Here is a 20894-nt window from a genome sequence, read left to right on the forward strand (position 1 = left end):
GGGTGCGTTTGAGCCGTGTTTTTTCATTTCAAAAGCTGTGTTAGGCCGCAGGAATAGCACAAAATAATTGCTCTGACCCGGCAGCTACCTTCTGATACCTTTGCTCAACTTTTTTGGGGCCTGAAAAATATGGGCAAAATTCGACCAAAAAGCATGATATACCCCTCATGGTTTTCATCGAACATCGAACAATCGCGTTTTTGACCTTGATAACAAAGACTTTTACTATGGTATGTATTAAATCAAAATGTTTCTATCGATCTAGTAACCCCTGAAATCATCTTTGTGGGACCTCGATATGTAAAATGTTGACTTTTTGGCCAGAAACCTCTTTTCATATTTTCACAAATTGTTCAATAAGTTTATTTAAAACAGTTACCTTACTAGGTACCATTGGATGCGCCTTGAAAAGCACTCCAAGAAAGCTTAAAGAAGCATAGGATGATTAGCAAATTCTTATAGTCGAGTTTGGCAAAATAGATCAATCAAGTCGAAAAACTATCAAAATATGGTCAATCTGGAGTAGACTAATAAGAGTCTGAGTTGAAGTTAATTCTGGCGGCTGGTGGGGCCGGCTGGCAAACTCAACGCCCTTTTCATCATCATGAAGGCAATACAATAATAATAATAAATGCTTTTGAAGCGTGCTGCTGAAAGAATTAAATTTCTATAGTGAAAAAGGAGGCCTACGTTCTGGATGTTACACCCTATTTGAAAAATGCTGGCTATACTGCTGTAGTCGAAAAAATGTGGATATGCTCTGTATAATTTTCGCATCAAAGTGGATTTAAGCGAGCTAAAGTTAGACATGCTGTGCATCTCTGTACGCAGCATTTACATATATTCATAAATTTTCAAAGAAATTGAGCATACAAGAATGAATGGCAGTAATCAATAGTAAGACACTTAAAATACAGCAATCTTCATTACGATCGGAATGCTCATCACTACCTAGTGCTATCAGAGCTTTCAGTAAATGGATACCATGCCCTTCAATAGTGGATATGCAAGACAGAGTACAAGTAGTTCTAATTTTATGCAAATTGCTGTTACATTTTTATCCAAAATGAAGTAAATCAATTGTTTGTGTATTTATATATAATCTCTTCTATGTACAATCATCCTTACGAACGAGGCTTGATATTCTTCTTTTTTTGTTTGTTTTGTTGTTGCTGTTGTTGCTGGGAATTAGATTTACCATTAGTGTTGTTACCTCCTCCTCCTCCTCCTCCTCTTCGTCTATTACTTTTGCCATTGCTTTTATTGCTAGATGTACTCATGCTTGGAGCAGGTGATTGCGGTTTTGGTTTTGCAGGTGGTGGTGGAAGAGGTGTATGCACTTTGACAATCTCTGCCAATGTTTTCTTCTTGGGTTCTGATGCACTGGCAGCTGTCTCTGCTTGTTGCAGCTGTTTCTTGGTGGTGGACCATCGTCTGGATCGCTGTGGATGCTCACTGGACCAAGATGGCCTTGGTACATCATCAGCAGGTGCAGACGTGCCAGGCGTTGATATACTGGTCGATATCGTTGGCCATTCCATCCCACTAGATCTACGTTGTGGCTTCTTATTGTCCTCCTTGTGATGATGATGATGGTGATGATGATGATTCAAATTGCCAGCATGCGTGTTGCTGCTGTTACCGCCTTGGTTCTTTCGTCGATGCGAGTTGCCATTGGCCTTTTTAGCGCCTTTTCCTTCGTTATTTGCATGGTGAGATGAAGCATGCGAATGACGCTGTTGTTGCTGTGGATAGTGCTGTTGCTGTGGAGGTGGTGGTGTTTGTTGTTTTCTCTGATAACGAGCAAAGATCTTGTCTACAGATTGATCTGTGCCATGGTTCGCCGAGATGTTTAGCATAGACAGCAGCGTGGAAGGCACCGGCGGCAATGGATGGCTTCCATGTCTTGTATTTCTCACTTTAAGAATGGAATCTAACGCTTGTGATGAACTGAAACGAGGGTGAAACGTATTGGAAGATAATTGAGATGGTTTTGATATGGGAGGGGCACGGTAAGTATATGAAGGAAAGTGAGCATTCGAATAGGGATCAGATAAGATTGAAGATGGATATGAGCAGATGCCATCCACCATGCTTCTTCGTCTATCATAGGGGTGTGTGGTGGGCACTGAAGTTGCATAATGGGTGTAAGGGTGTATCGGCAAAAAAAAGGAGGGTGTGCGATTTTCAGCTGGCAATGTGAGTGACAATACGCTGCTATCATGGCTCGGCGCTGTCGAAGAGGTGGAGGGTATTTCAGTGCTGTTAGTCAGCAGAGGTTGATATAAACTACAGATGAATTCCAAATCATCACCAGCTATCAGCAAATCCAAAAATCGTTGAAATTCACATCTCAATCCGTGCACAGAGGCAATATCGGCTGAATTCCCTAGATTGCGACCCACATTGAACGGCTCCTCTACGCATAAGCTCATCTTGTTTCTACCAGTATCCCACCCCTTTTCCTTTTTTGTCAAGTAGCGGCCTTGTCGCACTGAAACGACCTGATTGTCATAATCAAACTCGATAGCAAATCGACGAAAAAATGCAAACAGCAATCCTCCTAAGCTTTCCTTGTTGGCCAATCCAAAATCCTTCAACTTGTCTATATCGTCGTAAAAGTAATCTTCGTCTTTGCCTTCACTTTCAATCTTGTGCAATACTGGGAGAATAGGCGGTTGTCGTTGCTGTAAAAAGTTGATAATCATGCAAGTCCAGGTATACGAGGATAAGGTACCACCGTTGGCTAAAGCACATTGTTACAATTTGCATATTACACACACACACACACACACACACACACACACACACACACACACACACACACACACACGCGCTTGCTTTGCTTACCTGCATCATTCAACGATCGCTGCTTTGTCCAATGTTTGATTGTCATGATCAGTGGTCTTACACGTGAGTCTAGTGCAACGTAGATTTTAATCATTTTTGTGTTTTGAAGGGCTATGGTGTTGTTCACATTGATGTCGCACGAAAGTTGTCTGTAAGGGAGCAGGTTAGTAAGATCATCATCAATCTGCGCTTGAAGCACCTACAGTTCTGGATCAAACAACCGCACAATGGGCACTTTGGCTCGAGGAACACACACGACATGCTGCATACCACCTATGAAATCAAATGAGTGACAAACAATCCAATAAAGAGTCATGCGCAAATTACATTTTCGAAACAACTTTGCTAGCACTCGCACGTTTCGTAAACCATTCCACACTGTTGTGATACACAAATCCACGTCGGAAGAGCTCGTTCCAAGATCGTTGACTGATGATCTAATGTGTTGCAATGTGAATTCTCGTTAGTCTTGGCCTATGATTCGCATAAAAGAGCTCTGTCCTGTCATACCCAAAAACATTGGCTTTGATATCATGATCGGGCCACTCAGCATTCAGTAAACGCTCCATCAAATTGACAAACTTGACTCGTTTGTCGTAGCTGTCTTTGCTCGGTAACAAGTCCTACACAACAAATATCAAGGTGAATTGGGATGGTGATTGTATAGGCTGGCTAGGAACACCTACTTGGTAGAGCTTGATTACATCGATAGAGAGGTTGTCTTCCTGCTGGATATCCAACATATAAGGAATAGTCAATGCATTAATAGACTCATCGGGTGCAGGTGTGTTAGTCATTGGCTGGCTGACACTGTCTTCTTCCTCTTGTGGTGGTAGTGTATGTAAAGATGGTGTTGCTGCCGTGTCAACATTGACGACCATGGTATCAAGACTATCTATGGATGCCTGCATCCTCTTCTTTGTTAATATAGTTGATGAATTCCTCTCTTTTTTATATCCTCTAGAAAGAAACGCTAGCCGTGTTGCTCCGAGAAAAAGACGAGATGATTTGAACAAAAGAGTTGAATTAAACTTTTTTCTTTTCAAACATGAATATAGCCAGAAAAGATTTTTCCCTGTCGAAATTGAAAGTCCCAAAAGAAGCAAATCTTCAATATAAAACTCAACTAAAGTTGTAGATTAACTGCCACTATTTACGAGACAGGAGACACACCTTCCAAACTGGCTATACAACGAAACGTTTGCATTATACCATGCTTGATAACACACAAGGCACAAATAAGCCTGGTTATTAATCATTTGCCTGCTTTCTGAACGTGTGCCTAGAAAGCGAGGCTAATTTACATGGCATGTATTACTTGAGCTGACCATATGATAGGCCTTCATTGTAACAAAAAAACGCAACAAAGCAGGCATGAATGCAATATCGCCAGAAAAAACGTAATACAAACCAAATGGCTAAAATCATCGAGAAGAGCACTAGAGACACCAGAGAGCAACAAAACCAAGGAATAGAACATTAAAATCAAGCGATAGAGTACCTGAATCTAATCGAGCGAGCTTCTGGCATTTATCTTATTGGCAATAGATCAAATCGTAAAGTCAGCCTGCATGATTCCGGATTTTGGTTTACTTTGTCGACATTAAATTAGCATAAATACCACCTTAAATACTAAACCAAGTTGAATGAGATAATTGACATTGGAGAGGGATTGTTGAGCGGGGAGAATATGCATACTTTAAATTGGAAAAGTTATTATTCTTAGATAAAGCAAGCTACAGTTGCCTAGTCTTGATAAAAAGATCCTTCAGCATGTCAAGTATCTATTGATAACTTGAAACCAGCAAGTTAATATAGCCCTTTTCGTACGCTCCGATTTTTAAAATGCTTGGTCAAATGCATACTTGTGTAGTGTACACATGCGTAGGTTAAACGGAGATTCAATTTCTCTTGTCCTGAATGAGGATCTATGAGTTTCTTAAATCTATCGACCTTAACATTATGTGTTTTTTTTTGATAGTAAACGCCTCCTTTAAGCTTGTATAAAGCTTGTAGAAAATTTAAAGGAAAATACAATGGTGTTTGTTTCAAGTCTCTGGTGTACATTGTTCACCTGATATTTGATACGATAGTTTTTGCCATTTTTTGACTGTTTTCAAAATGCTAATCAGTATCTGTCATCAAAACATTTTGTTAAGCATTACTAAACATTGTAGATCAAAACATTTTCTATCGAATGAGCTATTGCTTGAAGCTCTGGCATAACTCTATCATGAAATATTGACAATATTGTCCTGACCAAAAAAACGTCACCAGATTTTTCGCTTGCTATCGCAGGCAGATTTCGAAGAAAAATCGATGATTTTGCATGTTACTCTTTTTTGACCATATCTCGACAAATACTCACTGGATTCGCACAAAGCAAAAACAGTTCGATAGCTCTACGTTATATCCATTATAATATAAAAATCTTAAGTACTAGTTGTATCTTCCCCTTATGAATTCGCTCAAAGTCTTATATCTATGACCTACAACAAGCAGAGGATTTTCAAAACTCAAAAAATGAGTTAATAAAAACCATACCATCGTATAGAGAATTGAAAAATACACAGAAGCTATTAAGCTTGACGCTCCTGTTCACTTTGTAAAATCCAGCGGTACGGCTCTTTGAAAATTGTTCGTTTGCACTGTCGTTTCTTATTACTCATCGACATCGTTCCCAACAAGCCCAAATATAACATACCCTAATTAATCAAAGTGCCCTCTACATTTTTTACTATACATGTAGCCCATATATATATATATATATAGTAATTTAAAAACTTTTACTATAGTAGCAGCTTCCGCTGAAAATCGACCAATTTCTAAAATCACTTGCAGTAAAAAGGGGTTAAAGAGCAGATAGAATACAGTTAATAATATCCTTCTTTATTCTAAGCTAGAATAAGAATGTGCAATAAAATGTATATTCCACGTCTCTATTTATTGTTAGGGTTATATCTTTTGTTATCTGGCAGCAGTTTAGTAGCTGCCAGTGATTCCATTATTCCATTATTATTTTGTATATACTAAGTATTGGATGGATTGCTATAAACTAACACACAAGAAAATATGTGAAATAAAGATGACGCTTATTAGTTTGCAAGATGATTTCAAAGTCTGTATGTACCTTACGCTGGTCATGACCTTGATGAAGAATAGCTGATTATTTATATGATAAGAGATTAAAGTAGGATTACATGTGAATATACATCCCAAAAGCTTTGCAAGCTGCCACAAGAAACACTCGACATTTCCACATATCACAATAGTTCCAATCCCATCGATGGAATTTGGTAGCAGCAGTATTAGCTCAGGCACTGAACACAAAGATAAAAAGAAGTGGAAGCATGAGATTATGATGTCTCTGATGAGTTTAAGGCGACTTTAATCGTCATGGGAGAGACGTTGATGACAGTATACGTAAATACAGGCCTGGCGCAACTCAAGCAGAGGAAGGTTAATACTCCTAGGGAGGCTTGCTCAGTGAAGCTGATCTGTATTAACCGGTTCTGATGTCAGTTATCCTGAGCTTGATTACAGAGCAACAATTGATTTATCTAACGACGGTGATCAAATGAAGAGTCTTTTGAATACAAATACTGGTATAGAAGGAAGAACTGACACCCAACAACACGCGTTCTTCTATACACATCCTTCCTCAGCAATCAAAGATCTAGCTAGCTAATAAATTTGACCACAAGGGCGAAATGCATTGACATTTTTCTAGCTTTATTATGTAATAAATATCCAGGGGATGCTCTAAACTTGGAAAAAAAAAAGAAAGAAAAAAATTGCTGTGGAAACGTAAAATGGATGTGCTGTGTATATGTATATAGATAAAGATGATGGATCACTTCAAGTTCAATGGCGTCTCTTTTTGCTGGAAGATTTCTTTTCATCATCGTTTCTGACCTTTCTGTTCTTGATTTGTTCAAGTTGACGTTTACCATGACAGTTGGGGAAGTTGGACAAATCGTAGTAGCTGGGAGCGACCTCGAGCAGCCATTCAGCTCTCACTTCGATACATGTTCTAATATAATTACGTGTAGTCAACACAAATTCGTTGTACAGAACCCATTCAGGTTTGTGATCTAAGCATGATGAAGGATGAAGTTGCACAATTTGGTTGTCCTTTACTGTTAAATAGTGGCCAGATCTCTCCAGATGTGCAACTTGCATGAAATAACCTGCAACAATGGCTCTTCTAATGTTTGTGTAATATGATCTATGCTCAAAGTCTGTTGATACGAGGTCCAGATCGTATTTTTCCATGGTTCTTCTCAGTTGGTTTCTGACATTATCGGCGGATTTTAATGATCTGTGGTTCATAAAGTTGTCATAACACCAGTTTTGATCTTCGTTGTCTGATGAAAGAAATAAGTTAGTTAATACGATGTATACCATGATGTCAGGTGCTGATAGACTTACTTGTTTTATAGGCGTGGTAAGCATTTAAGAGAGTGAGATGATCACCATCAGCATGTGCAAATTGTGCCTTGGCTTCATCAGCAGCCTTACGAGCATTATTAGGACGGGTAAAAATTTGAGGAACAGAGAGTAGAGCAGCGATGGAGAGGATTTCATTGGAGCAGTTGTATTTGGGACTTTCAATGAGCATCTTACTCAACTGAGGATCGAGAGGGAAGGCAGACATGAGCTCACCGGTGGGAGTAAGTTCACCATCGTCGTCAAGACCGCCGAGATAGTTCAGCAATTCAAGAGCACGCATGAGAGTTTCGGGGGCAGGAGGATCCATAAAATCAAAGTGAACAAGATCATCAATACCGAGCTTCTTCAATTGAAGCACCACACTACCCAAGTTACTTCTGAGAATTTCAGGATACGTAGCTTCAATCAATTCTTGGTTGAATGCAGTTTCAGTGTACAAGCGGAAAGCCTTACCAGGTCTGGTACGACCAGCACGACCAGCACGCTGTTGAGCAGAGGCCTTGGAGATGGGAGACACCAAGAGAGATTCCACACGAATACGAGGATTGTACACTTTTTGCTTGGCGAAACCAGGATCAATGACATACACGATACCATCAATAGTAAGCGAAGTTTCGGCAATATTGGTAGAGACGACAATCTTACGACCAGGAGTACCGCCGGGAGTGCGAGGTGGAGGTGCAGCTTCGAAAATTTGTTGTTGAGCACGAGGAGGCAAAGAAGAGTAGAGAGGCACCACCTTGAGAGGACCAGCGCCTTGACTACGAATCAATTCATCACCCTCAGCCTTGATTTTGCTACAAGCAGTTTCAATCTCTTCCTCACCAGTCAAGAAGACTAAAATATCACCTTCAGGCTCACTGACATGGATTTGAAGACATGTACGGATAGCAGCCTCAAGATAATCACGCTCAGGCTCAGGAGTGTAGAAGATCTCGACAGGGAAAGTTCTACCAGGCACAGTCAACAAGGGTGCGTCGTCAAAGTACTTTTGAAATTTGCCGGCATCCAAAGTAGCAGACATGACAATGACCTGCAAGTCCTTTCTCTTTCTACACACTTCCTTCAACAGACCCATCAAAATATCAGTGTTGAGTGTACGTTCGTGAGCTTCATCGAGAATGACAGCGGAATATCTGGACATGAGTGGATCTGACATGGCTTCACGGAGAAGCATACCATCAGTCATGTACTTGAGGAAGGTGTTGGGGCTTGTGTTGTCTTCGAAACGAATACTGTAACCGACTTCTTGACCTAATTTGACATCCATTTCATCAGCTACACGTTGGGCGACAGACATGGCAGCCACACGACGAGGTTGAGTACAGGCAATCATCTTTCCCTTGAGATGAGGTAACTCATCATATGCTAAAAATTGAGGAATTCTATCATGCGTATTGATTAGTGCCTCAAGGCTCAGGCTGTCATCCTCCTCCTCCTCCTTCTCCTCCTTCTCCTCCTCCTCCTCGTCACTTACTGTGTAGTTTTACCGGAACCTGTCTCACCGACAAGCACAACGAATTGGTTCTTGTGCACCATATCCAAAAACTCTTGACGCTGAGCATGAACAGGAAGCTTTCTTCTACCTTGCAAGATCTTTTGATATTTGGCAGAATAGGTGTTGTTGGTGAAGGGGTTGACTTCGGCATTCTCAAGCTTCTCTGCTTGCTCTGCTGTTGTCTTTCTGGGAGTCATGCCACTGAAAGCATTCTTTTCTTTGTTTCCGTCTTCGTTCAAGTGAGCAAGGTATGGGTTATCACTCATGGTGCAAGTTATTTGATTTGGAGAGAGAGAGAGAGTCTAAAAAATTTTCAGATGCTCAAATTTGGGATGAAGGAAAAAATGCGAATTACCAGTCCGTTTCAAGTCACCCAATGTCTAGTTGAACTCTGAAAAGCATTAGATAGATGGCATTGCATTACACAAATGGAGTCAGTGCTGCGGTCAAGCATTGAGCATCTTGTCTGCTTTATCATGGCTGTAGCTTTGGATCAAATCAATGGAACTGAAACGAGCTGCCAGGTGGTACATAATAGGGCGACCTTTAGTTATCTCAAAGACACTGGATCCTAGATCAATAGGTATCTTGATTTGTCCCTATTACTCGCAACACACCTACTTGGTTAGGGAATCATATGTACTATAGTTTGTCCTTCTAAACGCCCTCAATTGCTTCTATTTTGGACCTGGTGTCCCTATTGGGTAAATGCTGATCTGACATGAGTGTGCCTGGTGAATCTGGCATTTGAAGAATATCGCAACAATTGACATCACTATAGCTTCTAGTTCTATTTGGTCAAGATTGATAGATATTTTAGTGAAGTAGATCTCCCTTGTCGTTATCTACAGGCTATCATGAGGCATTTGCAAAGCATCAATGCTGATATTGATAGCCAAATCTCTTGTATCTGCGCTGTGGCACAGACATTTCATGGCTTCCATCTGGCTTTAGATGATGAAGCCCCTCTCAAATGCCTTCTTTTGAAAGTTCTGATCATTCTTTATGAATGATACGAGCAAAAGAAAGGAGTATTGGACATTCATATGGGTTGCATACCATCTACCTTTTGGATTTAATACAGTCACCGGGTCACTCATAGAAACCAAACTGCGATTGTTGGCTATACAAACTAGATGTTCGATTTTTGTGTTTTCTTTTCTCTCTGCACACAAACTACCCTAGTTAAAACCTGAATCAAAAATGGGCAAAACACAAGAAGAGACTATGAACAATCCCTTCATTCCAAAGGATAGTGAACTTCATGCACTCACACGAGCTGAGGAAGAAAATTGCTACAAGGACATGAAGGCAAAGGCCCTGGAGGCCTGTCAGTTACCCATCAAAGGTAGAAACTTACAAGGACTGCATGTGATATTACAAGCTAACTTGCCGCAAAGACTTTGTTACTTGTAGTAAAGAGCACAATGTTACTGTCATGTGGACATGCAGAACAAAGCTAAAGGCAATGAACAACTGCTTGAATGAAAGGTACGTTGATGAAGAGCATGGTTTGGCATTGTATATTTATTGGCTCGATATAGAACTTCACAAGAAGAATTAGATAAGCTCATGTTGGCTAAATTAGCAAAGAAGAGAAGTGAGATGAGCTAAATAGCGTATTTTGATTTTCCCTTTTCCTGTAAACCATCCGTCTTGTCAATAAACTGATATGCAATACTACCACTTGTTATATATAACTTACGCTAATCACACAAATATGATCAAGGTCTCTGAAATATTCATTGTAATCCAAAGCATAGCCTACAACAAATGCATCGGGAATAGCGAATCCTACATAATCTGGAATGTAGCCATTGCTTCTAGGTGTCTTCTTGATTAACAGGCTGGTAACACGCACTGATTGTGGTTCAATAAGCGCTAATCTATCCAGCAACTTGACCATGGTTGCACCTGTATCAATGATATCTTCGACAATCAACAGATTCTACCCAAGCAGCATTTTAGCATACGCAACGTTTATCTGTCTAGTATGGCCTTCTTTACCTTTCCTTTGAACTCTTGCAATTCTGCATCAGTCAACGATATCTTGACTCCACCAGACGAAGTGTCATTCATGTAAGATTTGACTCGGATGAACTCTAAAGAGAGTTGTACGCTTGTGCCGTTGATTCTACGAAGCTTTTTGATCTCATCCACCAAATCAGCAAAATACTGATGGCCACCCTTCAATACACAACAAACCACTTGTCCCAGCATCAGTACAGATATACTTTTTGCTTTAGCTTTTCACTGTACCTAAGGGTCCAGGCGAATCATCCACAATCATTCTTGCCAACTTCTTGATGCGGTCCTAACAAATCATTCAATTCTTATTACAGTAGCCCATGGAGACGACACAGGAAGGTAGGATATGCATACCATAATAACACCATGAGGAATCAGGATACTTGAAACATCCTCGTCGTAATGGTCAGGAATCACAAAATGGTCAAGCGAATAGTGATTCTTTTCAGTGGTAACGTCAATCCAGTCTGAGGGGTTCATGATTGATAAACAGAAAAATATAAGAGATAAAGGGTGCTGATAAAGATAGACGTGCTATCTATATATAATGAATTCCTGTCCTGCATCTAAAATGCGTGAGAAGTTAGATGATGGTCTTAAAGCATGACTTTTGCCTCATAACTCAGTTATCAATGTTACCACTTTAGCCCCTTTCAGGATAAATGTATAGCAATTCAAGTAAAAGCGTCGCATGGCACGCACTGAGTGGGCGATAGAATATTTATTCAATACGTGTATTAGGCGAAGGGATTGTAGCCCATGCGTATTATGTGGCAACAAGAGGAGATACTCACATGAGGATATACGACAGCTACAATGATGGCAATGAGACATTTCGAGTGAGTATGTTACGTTCTCTATTTCTTGCACATGATATCAATGTAGCTCCAAGTGATATTGTCTCTCTTGCTGTAGTAGGATTTACTATCAGTTATAATAGACTACATCGTTTACTACATATACGAAATGACTAAACCAACAGTTTTATTCACAACTAATGAGCATACTATACTGAACGACTTCCTCCCCCCCCCTGAACGACGCGCAAACCCATCATTTGTGCATACAGGTATACACCATCATGGCCATTGCATATCAAAAAGAGCCAGAGGTCCTTCCAACATGGACGACCCTTTGGCCCACTTTTTTCATTTACATTTGATTTAAAAAAAAAATTGGTGGCAATATGCCTAGATGCTCCTAAGAGCGGTGCCTTCAAACACACAAGGTGCTGTAAGTTTGAGCAAAAGCTCATTCCGTCCTTCTCAAGGGGATTGCCAAAGTTCTCTCCTTTCGTTATGCACAAGGGAAACAAAAGATGGGCAGAAAATTTTCTCAATTAAATAAGGCTGGTTCCAGTGGCTTTGTTGGTGAGAAGGACTGGGTTGACCTTTGTATAACAGACGTCTAGGAATATTGGATCCACCAATCCGGCTAACCATAATAGACAAATCTCTATGCAGTTTAAAAAAATGCGTAGATGTATCAGCAAAACATGATCAATCTAAATATAAAATGCCCAAGATCCAAGCTGCTGCGTATGTTTTGCAAGCAACAAGATGCCGTCTTTTTTATCTCTAGGAAATTCGCAAAAAAAAAAAGCTCAACATGTAATGCTGAGGACATGTATGGCACGCCCAATGCCTCGGTGTGCTTTGTGGTATGCTACAAGATGTAATACTATGTGATTTCTTCGACATTAAAAAAAATGGCAACTACCAAAGTGCAAAGGGAGATGTTTGTTTAAACACAAAATCTAACTGATTGATGCTGCGGAGCGATTAACCTAGCAATTGCGAATAGTACGCTGGGGGGGATGAAAGCTAAGCTTTCTACCTGATCTTTGTTTGTTTATAAACAGTAGCCCACAGATCATTCAAGATTGATTCAAATCAAATCTCGAGCAATACTACTTTCAGCAGCTGACTTGAACGGCCAGAATTTATGATTCATTATAAAAGACAATGATTCTAAATTGTGTGTAATATACAGCGCCACATTCCCAAAAAGGGCGTTTTGTGAGGATAAATTCATTTGTGTATTTTAAGCAACTTATTTTTAGTGATTAGCAATTTCGTTTAGAAAGGTACAGCATTAACAAATGTTGGTCAATCATCAGAGCAGGAATGCATTTCCAGCACAGTTCATTGATTTATTTCTTGCTCCAGCTCAAGTAATAAAGCCCTCATTGAATCAAAAATGCAGCCATCGGATAACAGGTTGTTGGGCAGATAGCGTTACAGGGCATGTATCACAGTTAGGTATAATGACCTCCATTGTCCGTAAGAGTCCGGAAACATGGCGACGCAGTTTTCATCATACTCAGCAAAAGGATGAATAATGAATCATTCAGCATACAACACTAGCAGCAACCCTGAGCCCATCTGACCTTGAGTTAATACCTCAAGTATTCTTCCAATTAAAATAGCCTATTCTTTGGTTGCTATTGCCACAAAGGGTGCGTTGAATGGTGTGTTCATTCTTTGGGCTATGCTGAGCGAGTCCTTGAGCAATCTAGATTTTCATGGATTTAAGTGACATGCATGATATTTACACTTAAGCATACATTATGCTTAACAGATACATGAGGCGCATGTTTTTTTTTTACAAAAAGTTAAACAATGTCAAAGAGAATGGTAGATCCATGCGTAATTCGGCATCTACAAAGTAACTCAGGGTGTAGTTTGACTTCACACGCACACGTATCGTCATTCCTGATAGCCAACTGTTTTAGTGCTGTGGCGCATAAGCAGGTACAAGCAAAATATTACCTAATTTAGGTTGTAAATTACACCAGCAGGCTCATGGCTACAGACAAGTTACTTTTTTAAGCTGTGGCGATCTTCTTGTATTACCAAAACTGGAAGACAATTACCTTGTTTGGCACACCTGTGCATGTAAAAATAGACTCACTACACTGTAAAATACATCATTCATTATGGCTATGCAAAGAAACAGAGACAGAGATCAGACAGGTATAAATAGGAAGGAAAAATGATGCTTCATTTTCTTCTTTGTCAACTCGTTTAATTTTCTAAATCCAACACTTTTCAACAATACAATCACGTAAAATGGCTTCAGTTCAATGGGTTTACGCTAATGGCTGCAATTGGGTTACATTGGATGCCTTGGCTCAAAGTCATATCGAAAGCCTATGGTCCTCATGTGGATCTAGCTGGATTCAGACGAGGTCTTTCAGAAGTCCTGTATACATTGATATCAGCCAAATGTTGCTCATGTGCAATGGCACTGCTTACAGTATCGCTCGTCGTAGAACATAGGCCTTTCTTGCATACATGGGTATTGCTTCCTGCTACTCCTCCAACCTCAAATTTAGACTCTTTTGCTTTTCTCAATCAAACCACCCTGTAGATAACTCATACGGCAATCATCAACGATAGCATTTCAACTATGAATCATATATATATATGCAAGCATCCATTTAATCTATGATAAACTATAATACACTATATGCTCCAACACTCTTTTTCTTTTACCTTTTTTTTTATTCAATAAACAGTTCTATTACACTACTGTATCTTTTAATTTACAACGCTTTTCAAAGAAAGATTGTGGTGATTATATCCTGCTGCGCATATTAGTCATTTTTGACCTGTAAAGCTCTCCATAGACAATCTCTATAGTAAATGTGTCTTTTCTACACTTTTCTACTTTTGTATCCATAGAAATAATTCGTATATGAGTAAACAACATACTTGCATAACCTCCTACTACGCATAATCATGCAAATCACGGTGAAACTTGGGTGCATCAGTCGTGTTTTCTCGCGTTAGCAGCTGCTTTGAACGACCAAAATAGCATCAAACAATTGCTCTAATCTAGCAGCTACTTCCTGATACCTTTGCTCAATTTCCTTGGAACCTGAAAAACATGGTTTTCATCTAAAAACGAACGATCGCTATTTTTTTCACCCGAAAAATAAAGTTTTACTACGGCATACGAGTGTTTATGCTTCCGATGGCTCTCTACCTTCGCTTTGCTTCGGTGAGAACCAGCCTGCGCAGCCGCAGCTCGCGCTACTGATTGCCCTTGCGTATCTTTTCAAAATATTGCTACTTTCATGTTGACCCTCTATTTACACATGAAAACCCTTTATATTATCTGTGAATTTGATTCTTATGTGGTGCTCTACATCCATATACACGTAACTACTTGATATACGGGCAAGTGTCATACAGATATTACCCCTTTTTGGTCAAGAGTGTGCCTAATACATCAAATCTGAGTGCATTTGAGCCGCGTTTTCTTGCGTTCAAGGCCGTTTTATATCGTCAGAATAGCACCAAACAGTTGCTCTCATCTGGCAGTTACTTTCTGATACCTTTGCTCAACGTTTTGGGGATCAAAAAAAAACATGGCCAAAATTCGACCAAAAAGCATGAGGTACCCCTCATGATTTTCATCGAAAATCAAACGATCGCGTTTTTTTTTTACCTTGATAACGAAGACTTTTACTATGGTATATCTTGAATCAAAATGTTCCTATCGATCTAACGTAACCGCTGAAATCATCTTTGTGGGGCCTCGATATGTAAAATCTCGGCTTTTTGGCCAAAAACCTCTTTTCATATTTTCACAAATTGTTCAATAAGTTTATTTAAAACAGTTAACTTACTTGGTACCATTAGATGCGCCTTGAAAAGCACTCCAAGAAAGCTTAAACAAGCAAACGATGGTTATCACATTTTATAGTCGAATCTTAAAAAAATAGTTTAATCAAGTCGATTTTGAGCAGATTTTGGCCAATCTGAAGTAAACGTGAATCGACGTTTTAATCTTAGTGTTCGTCACTCCATGGCTACACGCTCTCCAGTTTGGTTGGTAAAATCAATGCCTTATTAAATCATGAAGGCATTCATGTACGCTAAACTGATAAGAAAGGACTTACGACTCGAAAAGTGCTATAGCTTAGTCTATCTACTTTTTTTTCTTGCTTCTGTTAGGGATTCCTAAATCTAATGGAATCAATTGTTGCAAGTTGCTCGTCTGAATGCGAATCTTTTTGTAAAATGCACAATTTTTTAACTCTATTCATACTTGCAAATGATAACTCGAGTGTGGTCCCTGGTAGAATATAGTTGCAATTATGTGGCGTGTAGAAAGGAATCTACATGGGAATATCAGTGGTTGTGAACAGCCTAATGATTGCTTTTTCTGTCATCTTATTCAAGGTTCTCAAACAGATGTTGAAATACCAAAAGATTTTGCAGGCAGTATGCAATGTGATGGCTCTCTGTGCTAACAGTTGCTGTTATGGTCTGTCTATTTTATATGATCTGGGTAATGTAATGCAGTGCTCATTATTTTGCGATTGCTTGAATAGACCGCCATGTACTTTGCACAGCCCGTGCTCTCGGCTTGAGGCCGTCACCTATACATTACGACACACTCTTCGTGTATTCCAAGCCAATCTTATGTAACCCTTACCAATTTAAATAGAGTTATCAATCTGTGTATTTGAGTCCTTTGATTGCGCCTTATACATTTACCCAATACATCGAGACAACAGGCCCAACAGTCGATTTCCAGCAATGCTGTTTGACAACATATTTGGAATCTGAGCATTATAAACATTGGGTGTAACATTGCACCAAAGAGGGGCCCAATACTCAAGCTTTGGTTTAGGCCCATTACTCAAGCTTTGGTTTAGACTTAAAACTACTACGATCGCTCCATCTGACTATCTTCAATGAAAATAAGGCATGCATGTAATTCACATTTGATATGGGTCTTTCATGTCATCTGCTATCGATAGTAACAGCATGTAACACAAATTTATGAATACAAATTTTGTCAGAGGTTGGACACACAAACAGTGAGCAGAATTCTTCGTTCTCGTTCTTTTTCGATCGAAGTGTACTGCTATCAGAAAGGGAAAAAGCAAGGCACAACCTTTTTCGAAGACCACTTGAAAATTCTTTATTGCACTCTAATTTGAGAGTTTTAACCTTAAACGAGATACACGACCCAATTTAAACTAATGACCTTCTATATCGATCTATTTTATATTTACACATGTTTTAAAGCATACGTTTATTGCAATAAATAAAAAGGATATCTTATAAATAATAATTATTTGGGGTTGAAAGGGCACTTTCCAGAAGCAACCATTTCCTCGGGATTAACAGAACCATCTTTTCTGTTCTTTGACATTTGTCTCATCATGTCTTGAGGATCGTAAAAGGTTTCGAGTTGCTCAATCTCAAACTTTTCATTGACCTTGGCAACGGTAACACCATAAATCTTGACAACTTCATTGGTAGCGTGAGCCTCCAACTTTTGGCCATTACCAACCTTGACAGACAAATCGCCTGTCATGGTACCCCAATGAGCCCATTTGAAAGCAACGACAGGGGGCCCACTGTAGACTTGAAGGACTTCCCAAGAAAAGGTACGAAGAGCTCTCTTAAAGAGCTTGTGAGATTCGCTAAAGTCCATTTCACTGGCCTTGTAGAGCTCAGTATCACCGATGAGAGCATTGTATGTACCAAGCTAAAGTTTGACAGATGAATATACTGCCTTATACATGGGCTCGTCGAGAGCTTACCTTGAGCATCTCCTCAGCATTGTGCCATTCCTTTCCGTTTACCGAGAAACGGTATTTGGAGGCATCAATGGTGCGGATTTGGTCAGCACGGAGCTTATATGACATTTCCTTTTCCCAGTTCTAATTCATAGCACGATACAAGATCAGTACAATGTAACACGAGTTTGAGATTATCTAGGTATACAAACAACTTACTTTGACAAGGTTAGAAACAAGCCATTCAAGGGATCCTTCAGCGTGGGTGCAAGTCTTTTCTAATCAGGGGCAAAACGAACATGTTAGCATCTATAAAAATGTCAGCCATGTAGATGACAACACCTACCCAATTCATAAGCAGCATTGACCTTGTTGTAGTCAGGAATACGGTTATAACGCCATTCATGGTCCTTGTCATTAAGGACAGCATTGGGATCAGTCATGAAATCAGGGAGATTGGAAGCCATTGCTTGAGAAATGTAAGAATTAATGTGAAAGAAAGAGAACGACCAAGATGCCTCTCCACATCTACCATATTTATAGCTGTGTTTTACAATAACCGCCGAACCAATGAGTATTTTACTGCGTTTGTAGAAGCATATGAACTACTTGCCCTTTAAACAGTGTAGAAATCAGGCCATTTCCTCTCATTAGTCGAGGTATCACAACATGAGATTTGAGAATCAGATAAATTTGGCAATTTCACTTAATGGAGAATGTCTTAAAGATGCATTGGTAAGACATATACGTTACATGATTACAAAGCTGATTACCCAAGAGAGCCAACTACTGGGAGATTGTCGAGCAGTAAATGCAATAAACGTGATGCCACATTGACATTAACTTGCTCGACTCCAGTTGTAGCATACTAAGAGATCCGCTGTAAGCAATACACGAGCCTTGACACTGAGACTCGTGAATATTAGTGCTTACAAGTGGTCAAACACCCCCCCCCCCAAGGACTCTTCTTTTGCCTTGTCTGTGCATCTTCATTTGGTCCAGATGCTTATTTTTATGTTCAAGCATCCTTCAAATGGACTTGTCTAAATGGCGGCTGGCTTGAGCACCAGGTCGTTATGGTAATGTTGCTTCCATTCATCCAAGTGATTTTCGCTTTTGATTAGAAACATCATTAAACCATAGATTTGAGCCTGCATGATGTGAGAAGGCTGCCAGGACATAGCACGGCCTTGATACACCATCTCAGGCACTCCCAGGCTGCCCTCCGAGTTGCGTCTTCCATTGCTGACCAAGTCAGCCCGTCTTTGAAGATAATCTTGCTCAGAAATAAGCTTTCCTTCTGATTTAAAACACAAACTGTGATATGACAGGAAAAGAATTGCAGACAGGCCAAAAAATGCCCTCCACATAGCCCCACACAGCCAATCTTCCCATTACACCTTGTTCCCATCATGCTTGCAAAGACATCTGAGGCAATTTATATAAATATATTTACAATACAATTCATTTTATTTCTTTTGGTGGTGTTTGTGCGTCTGCGTGTGTGTGTGTGTGTGTGTGTGTGTATAATATTGTACATCCAATCCATATATCTAGTCAAAATTAAGCGGCTTCCTCCACAGCCTTGTATGTGTAATCCCAACCCTGTGTAGATGGTGTTTCTGTGGGGATCTTTGCTTGCTTGGGATATGTAATGTGTCGACTTTTGACGAGTGCACCTTTGTATAATCTGTCGCTGGTCTTTTCCAACTCTGTCATGGCAGCGTTCATGGCCCTAAATTGACGTTCAAGAGAGCGTTCTCTTTGTTCTCTGCTGCGCATTTTGTGGAGCTTCCAGGCACGTTCAATAGTCTCATGTTGTTCTAATGCTTCACCCTCTAGTTGAATTGGCTGTTCTCTGCGTGCAGGTTCGAATAACACACGGCGAATGACTTCAAGACGGGTATCGCCACCAGGAGCAGTTGAACCGCCTGTGGACGATAATCTGCTTTGAACAAGTGAGAATGTGGCTCTTTTGGCGTTGCTGGAGCTACGAACGATATTCAACATTTTGTATCAGATGAAAAAAAAAGAGGATACCCAAGTCAAAAAGGATCGAAATCATTATCCCCTTGGAAGTTTGTAGCCCTGGTCTCCGCCAGTTGAGAATACAAGCCACTAATACTTGCACAGTTGAAGTGAAATCGCACTCATTTTTAAACACTAGGTTAGCGGCGCTATCCTTCGTCTCCCCTCCTATGATGATCTGTCAAATCTGCTTTCGATACAAGATTTTATTACAGTTGATATCCATAGGTTTATAATACATTAAAGTTTTACAGGTATATATTAACGTATAGGTGCATTTATTGTGTTGCTCTCATCTCTGACATTTGACTGAGATGTGGATGAGGGCATTGTTAATTCTGCATTGTTGATGTATTCTGGAGGAGAGTGAGCAGGCTCCAGTTCGTGATGCTCATAGGATGGTGGTAATGGGGATGCTGAAGACGATGGCATCCGAAAAGAAATGTAATTCGGTCGGTTTCCTGGTGCCTGCTCCATTTCAGGTCCAATATCCAAGACTACATCCATCATGGCGGTATGATAAGCAGGCAGCATCTCACCCTCGTCAGCAAGTTCATTTTCAGTATTGATCTGAATTATGTCGATTACAAAGTTGATGTGGTGTCTTGTCAGTGGTGGTCTCAAATGTAGTACTGCAGCTGTGTCGTTTTCTCTTAATCTTCTAAAGCTCCATTTGACTTGTCGGGTGACATCTAGTGAATTCAGCTCTTTCAAGCAGCTTTGCAATGATTCGTAGTACTTTTTTTTTTTTTTTTTTTTTTTTTTTTTTTGACAGTTAGATAAGCTTAGTCATCTGTGATAGTCAGCATGTAGAATACCTTTGATAACCTTGTATAGTATGCATTTCTTCTTCTTGTTGTGATAAAGCCAATTATAATTGGTACGACTAAAATGATCAATGGATACCACATGGACAAGTTTGCTGCTCGAGCGACAACCGAGAAAGCAGCTGTTGCGATTACCAGCAGTATGGCAGTTAGAAAAAGATATGTATCAATCCAAACATGCGGGTATTCATTGTAGACATGTTTGTCAATTGCTTTTAACCGAGTCAGGAAAACATCCTCTGGCATCTAAAATATTTCATGATTTTACAGACCAAATTAATATACAAACAAATGCAACCTTGTCGATTCTTACATATTCCACTAGTTGAGCATATTTGCTATAATCATTGTGATGCAACTTTGATCTGTTCCAGCGTCGAACGAGCAATGGAAACGATGCTAATGCCATTATTCAACGATTCTTCCTGAGAAAATTTATAGAAAGGAGAAGAAGAGAGTGAGATTTTATTGTACACATAATAAGAACACAAAAAGTGCAAAAATAGGTTACTTTATTTGTACAGATGTGTGTGTGTGTGTGTGTATGTGTGTGTATGTGTGTGCGTGCGTACACAGCGTTCAAAGATCGGATATTTTAAACATAGTATTTAGTACCTGGCTCTCTTCATGCCGAGTGCCTATACGTCTTTTTCTTTTCTTTCATATC

General features: G+C 39.8%; 7 protein-coding genes across 7 annotated transcripts; 1 reads left to right on the plus strand and 6 right to left on the minus strand.

The window, feature by feature from the left end:
* Positions 1 to 1124: 1124 nt before the first annotated feature.
* On the minus strand, positions 1125 to 3731 carry URA1 (dihydroorotate dehydrogenase; the record flags this gene model as incomplete). The annotated part of the gene is made up of 6 exons (XM_064824458.1): positions 1125 to 2746; positions 2851 to 2999; positions 3054 to 3123; positions 3178 to 3287; positions 3361 to 3473; positions 3537 to 3731. 6 exons carry the CDS (start codon positions 3729 to 3731, stop codon positions 1125 to 1127), a joined length of 2259 nt encoding a protein of 752 aa, XP_064677394.1.
* A 2983-nt stretch (positions 3732 to 6714) lies between these two features.
* On the minus strand, positions 6715 to 9066 carry ATC70_005162 (uncharacterized protein; the record flags this gene model as incomplete). Its single annotated transcript, XM_064824459.1, has 3 exons — positions 6715 to 7217; positions 7282 to 8687; positions 8780 to 9066. 3 exons carry the CDS (start codon positions 9064 to 9066, stop codon positions 6715 to 6717), a joined length of 2196 nt encoding a protein of 731 aa, XP_064677395.1.
* A 937-nt stretch (positions 9067 to 10003) lies between these two features.
* On the plus strand, positions 10004 to 10364 carry ATC70_005163 (uncharacterized protein; the record flags this gene model as incomplete). The annotated part of the gene is made up of 2 exons (XM_064824460.1): positions 10004 to 10148; positions 10201 to 10364. 2 exons carry the CDS (start codon positions 10004 to 10006, stop codon positions 10362 to 10364), a joined length of 309 nt encoding a protein of 102 aa, XP_064677396.1.
* Positions 10365 to 10490: 126 nt separating this feature from the next.
* ATC70_005164 (uncharacterized protein) lies at positions 10491 to 11308 on the minus strand (the record flags this gene model as incomplete). The annotated part of the gene is made up of 4 exons (XM_064824461.1): positions 10491 to 10748; positions 10808 to 11007; positions 11060 to 11114; positions 11183 to 11308. The coding sequence occupies 4 exons, from the start codon at positions 11306 to 11308 to the stop codon at positions 10491 to 10493; spliced, it is 639 nt and encodes a 212-aa protein (XP_064677397.1).
* Positions 11309 to 16921: 5613 nt separating this feature from the next.
* On the minus strand, positions 16922 to 17839 carry ATC70_005165 (uncharacterized protein; the record flags this gene model as incomplete). The annotated part of the gene is made up of 4 exons (XM_064824462.1): positions 16922 to 17341; positions 17397 to 17516; positions 17592 to 17650; positions 17719 to 17839. The coding sequence occupies 4 exons, from the start codon at positions 17837 to 17839 to the stop codon at positions 16922 to 16924; spliced, it is 720 nt and encodes a 239-aa protein (XP_064677398.1).
* A 1096-nt stretch (positions 17840 to 18935) lies between these two features.
* On the minus strand, positions 18936 to 19382 carry VAC8_1 (Vacuolar protein 8; the record flags this gene model as incomplete). The annotated part of the gene is made up of 1 exon (XM_064824463.1): positions 18936 to 19382. One exon carries the CDS (start codon positions 19380 to 19382, stop codon positions 18936 to 18938), a length of 447 nt encoding a protein of 148 aa, XP_064677399.1.
* Positions 19383 to 19661: 279 nt separating this feature from the next.
* RPS13_2 (ribosomal 40S subunit protein S13) lies at positions 19662 to 19934 on the minus strand (the record flags this gene model as incomplete). Its single annotated transcript, XM_064824464.1, has 1 exon — positions 19662 to 19934. The coding sequence occupies one exon, from the start codon at positions 19932 to 19934 to the stop codon at positions 19662 to 19664; it is 273 nt and encodes a 90-aa protein (XP_064677400.1).
* Positions 19935 to 20894: the final 960 nt, after the last annotated feature.

The sequence above is a fragment of the Mucor velutinosus genome (assembly GCF_035048745.1).
Source record: "Mucor velutinosus strain NIH1002 chromosome Unknown tig00001542, whole genome shotgun sequence".
NCBI lineage: Eukaryota > Fungi > Mucoromycota > Mucoromycetes > Mucorales > Mucoraceae > Mucor > Mucor velutinosus.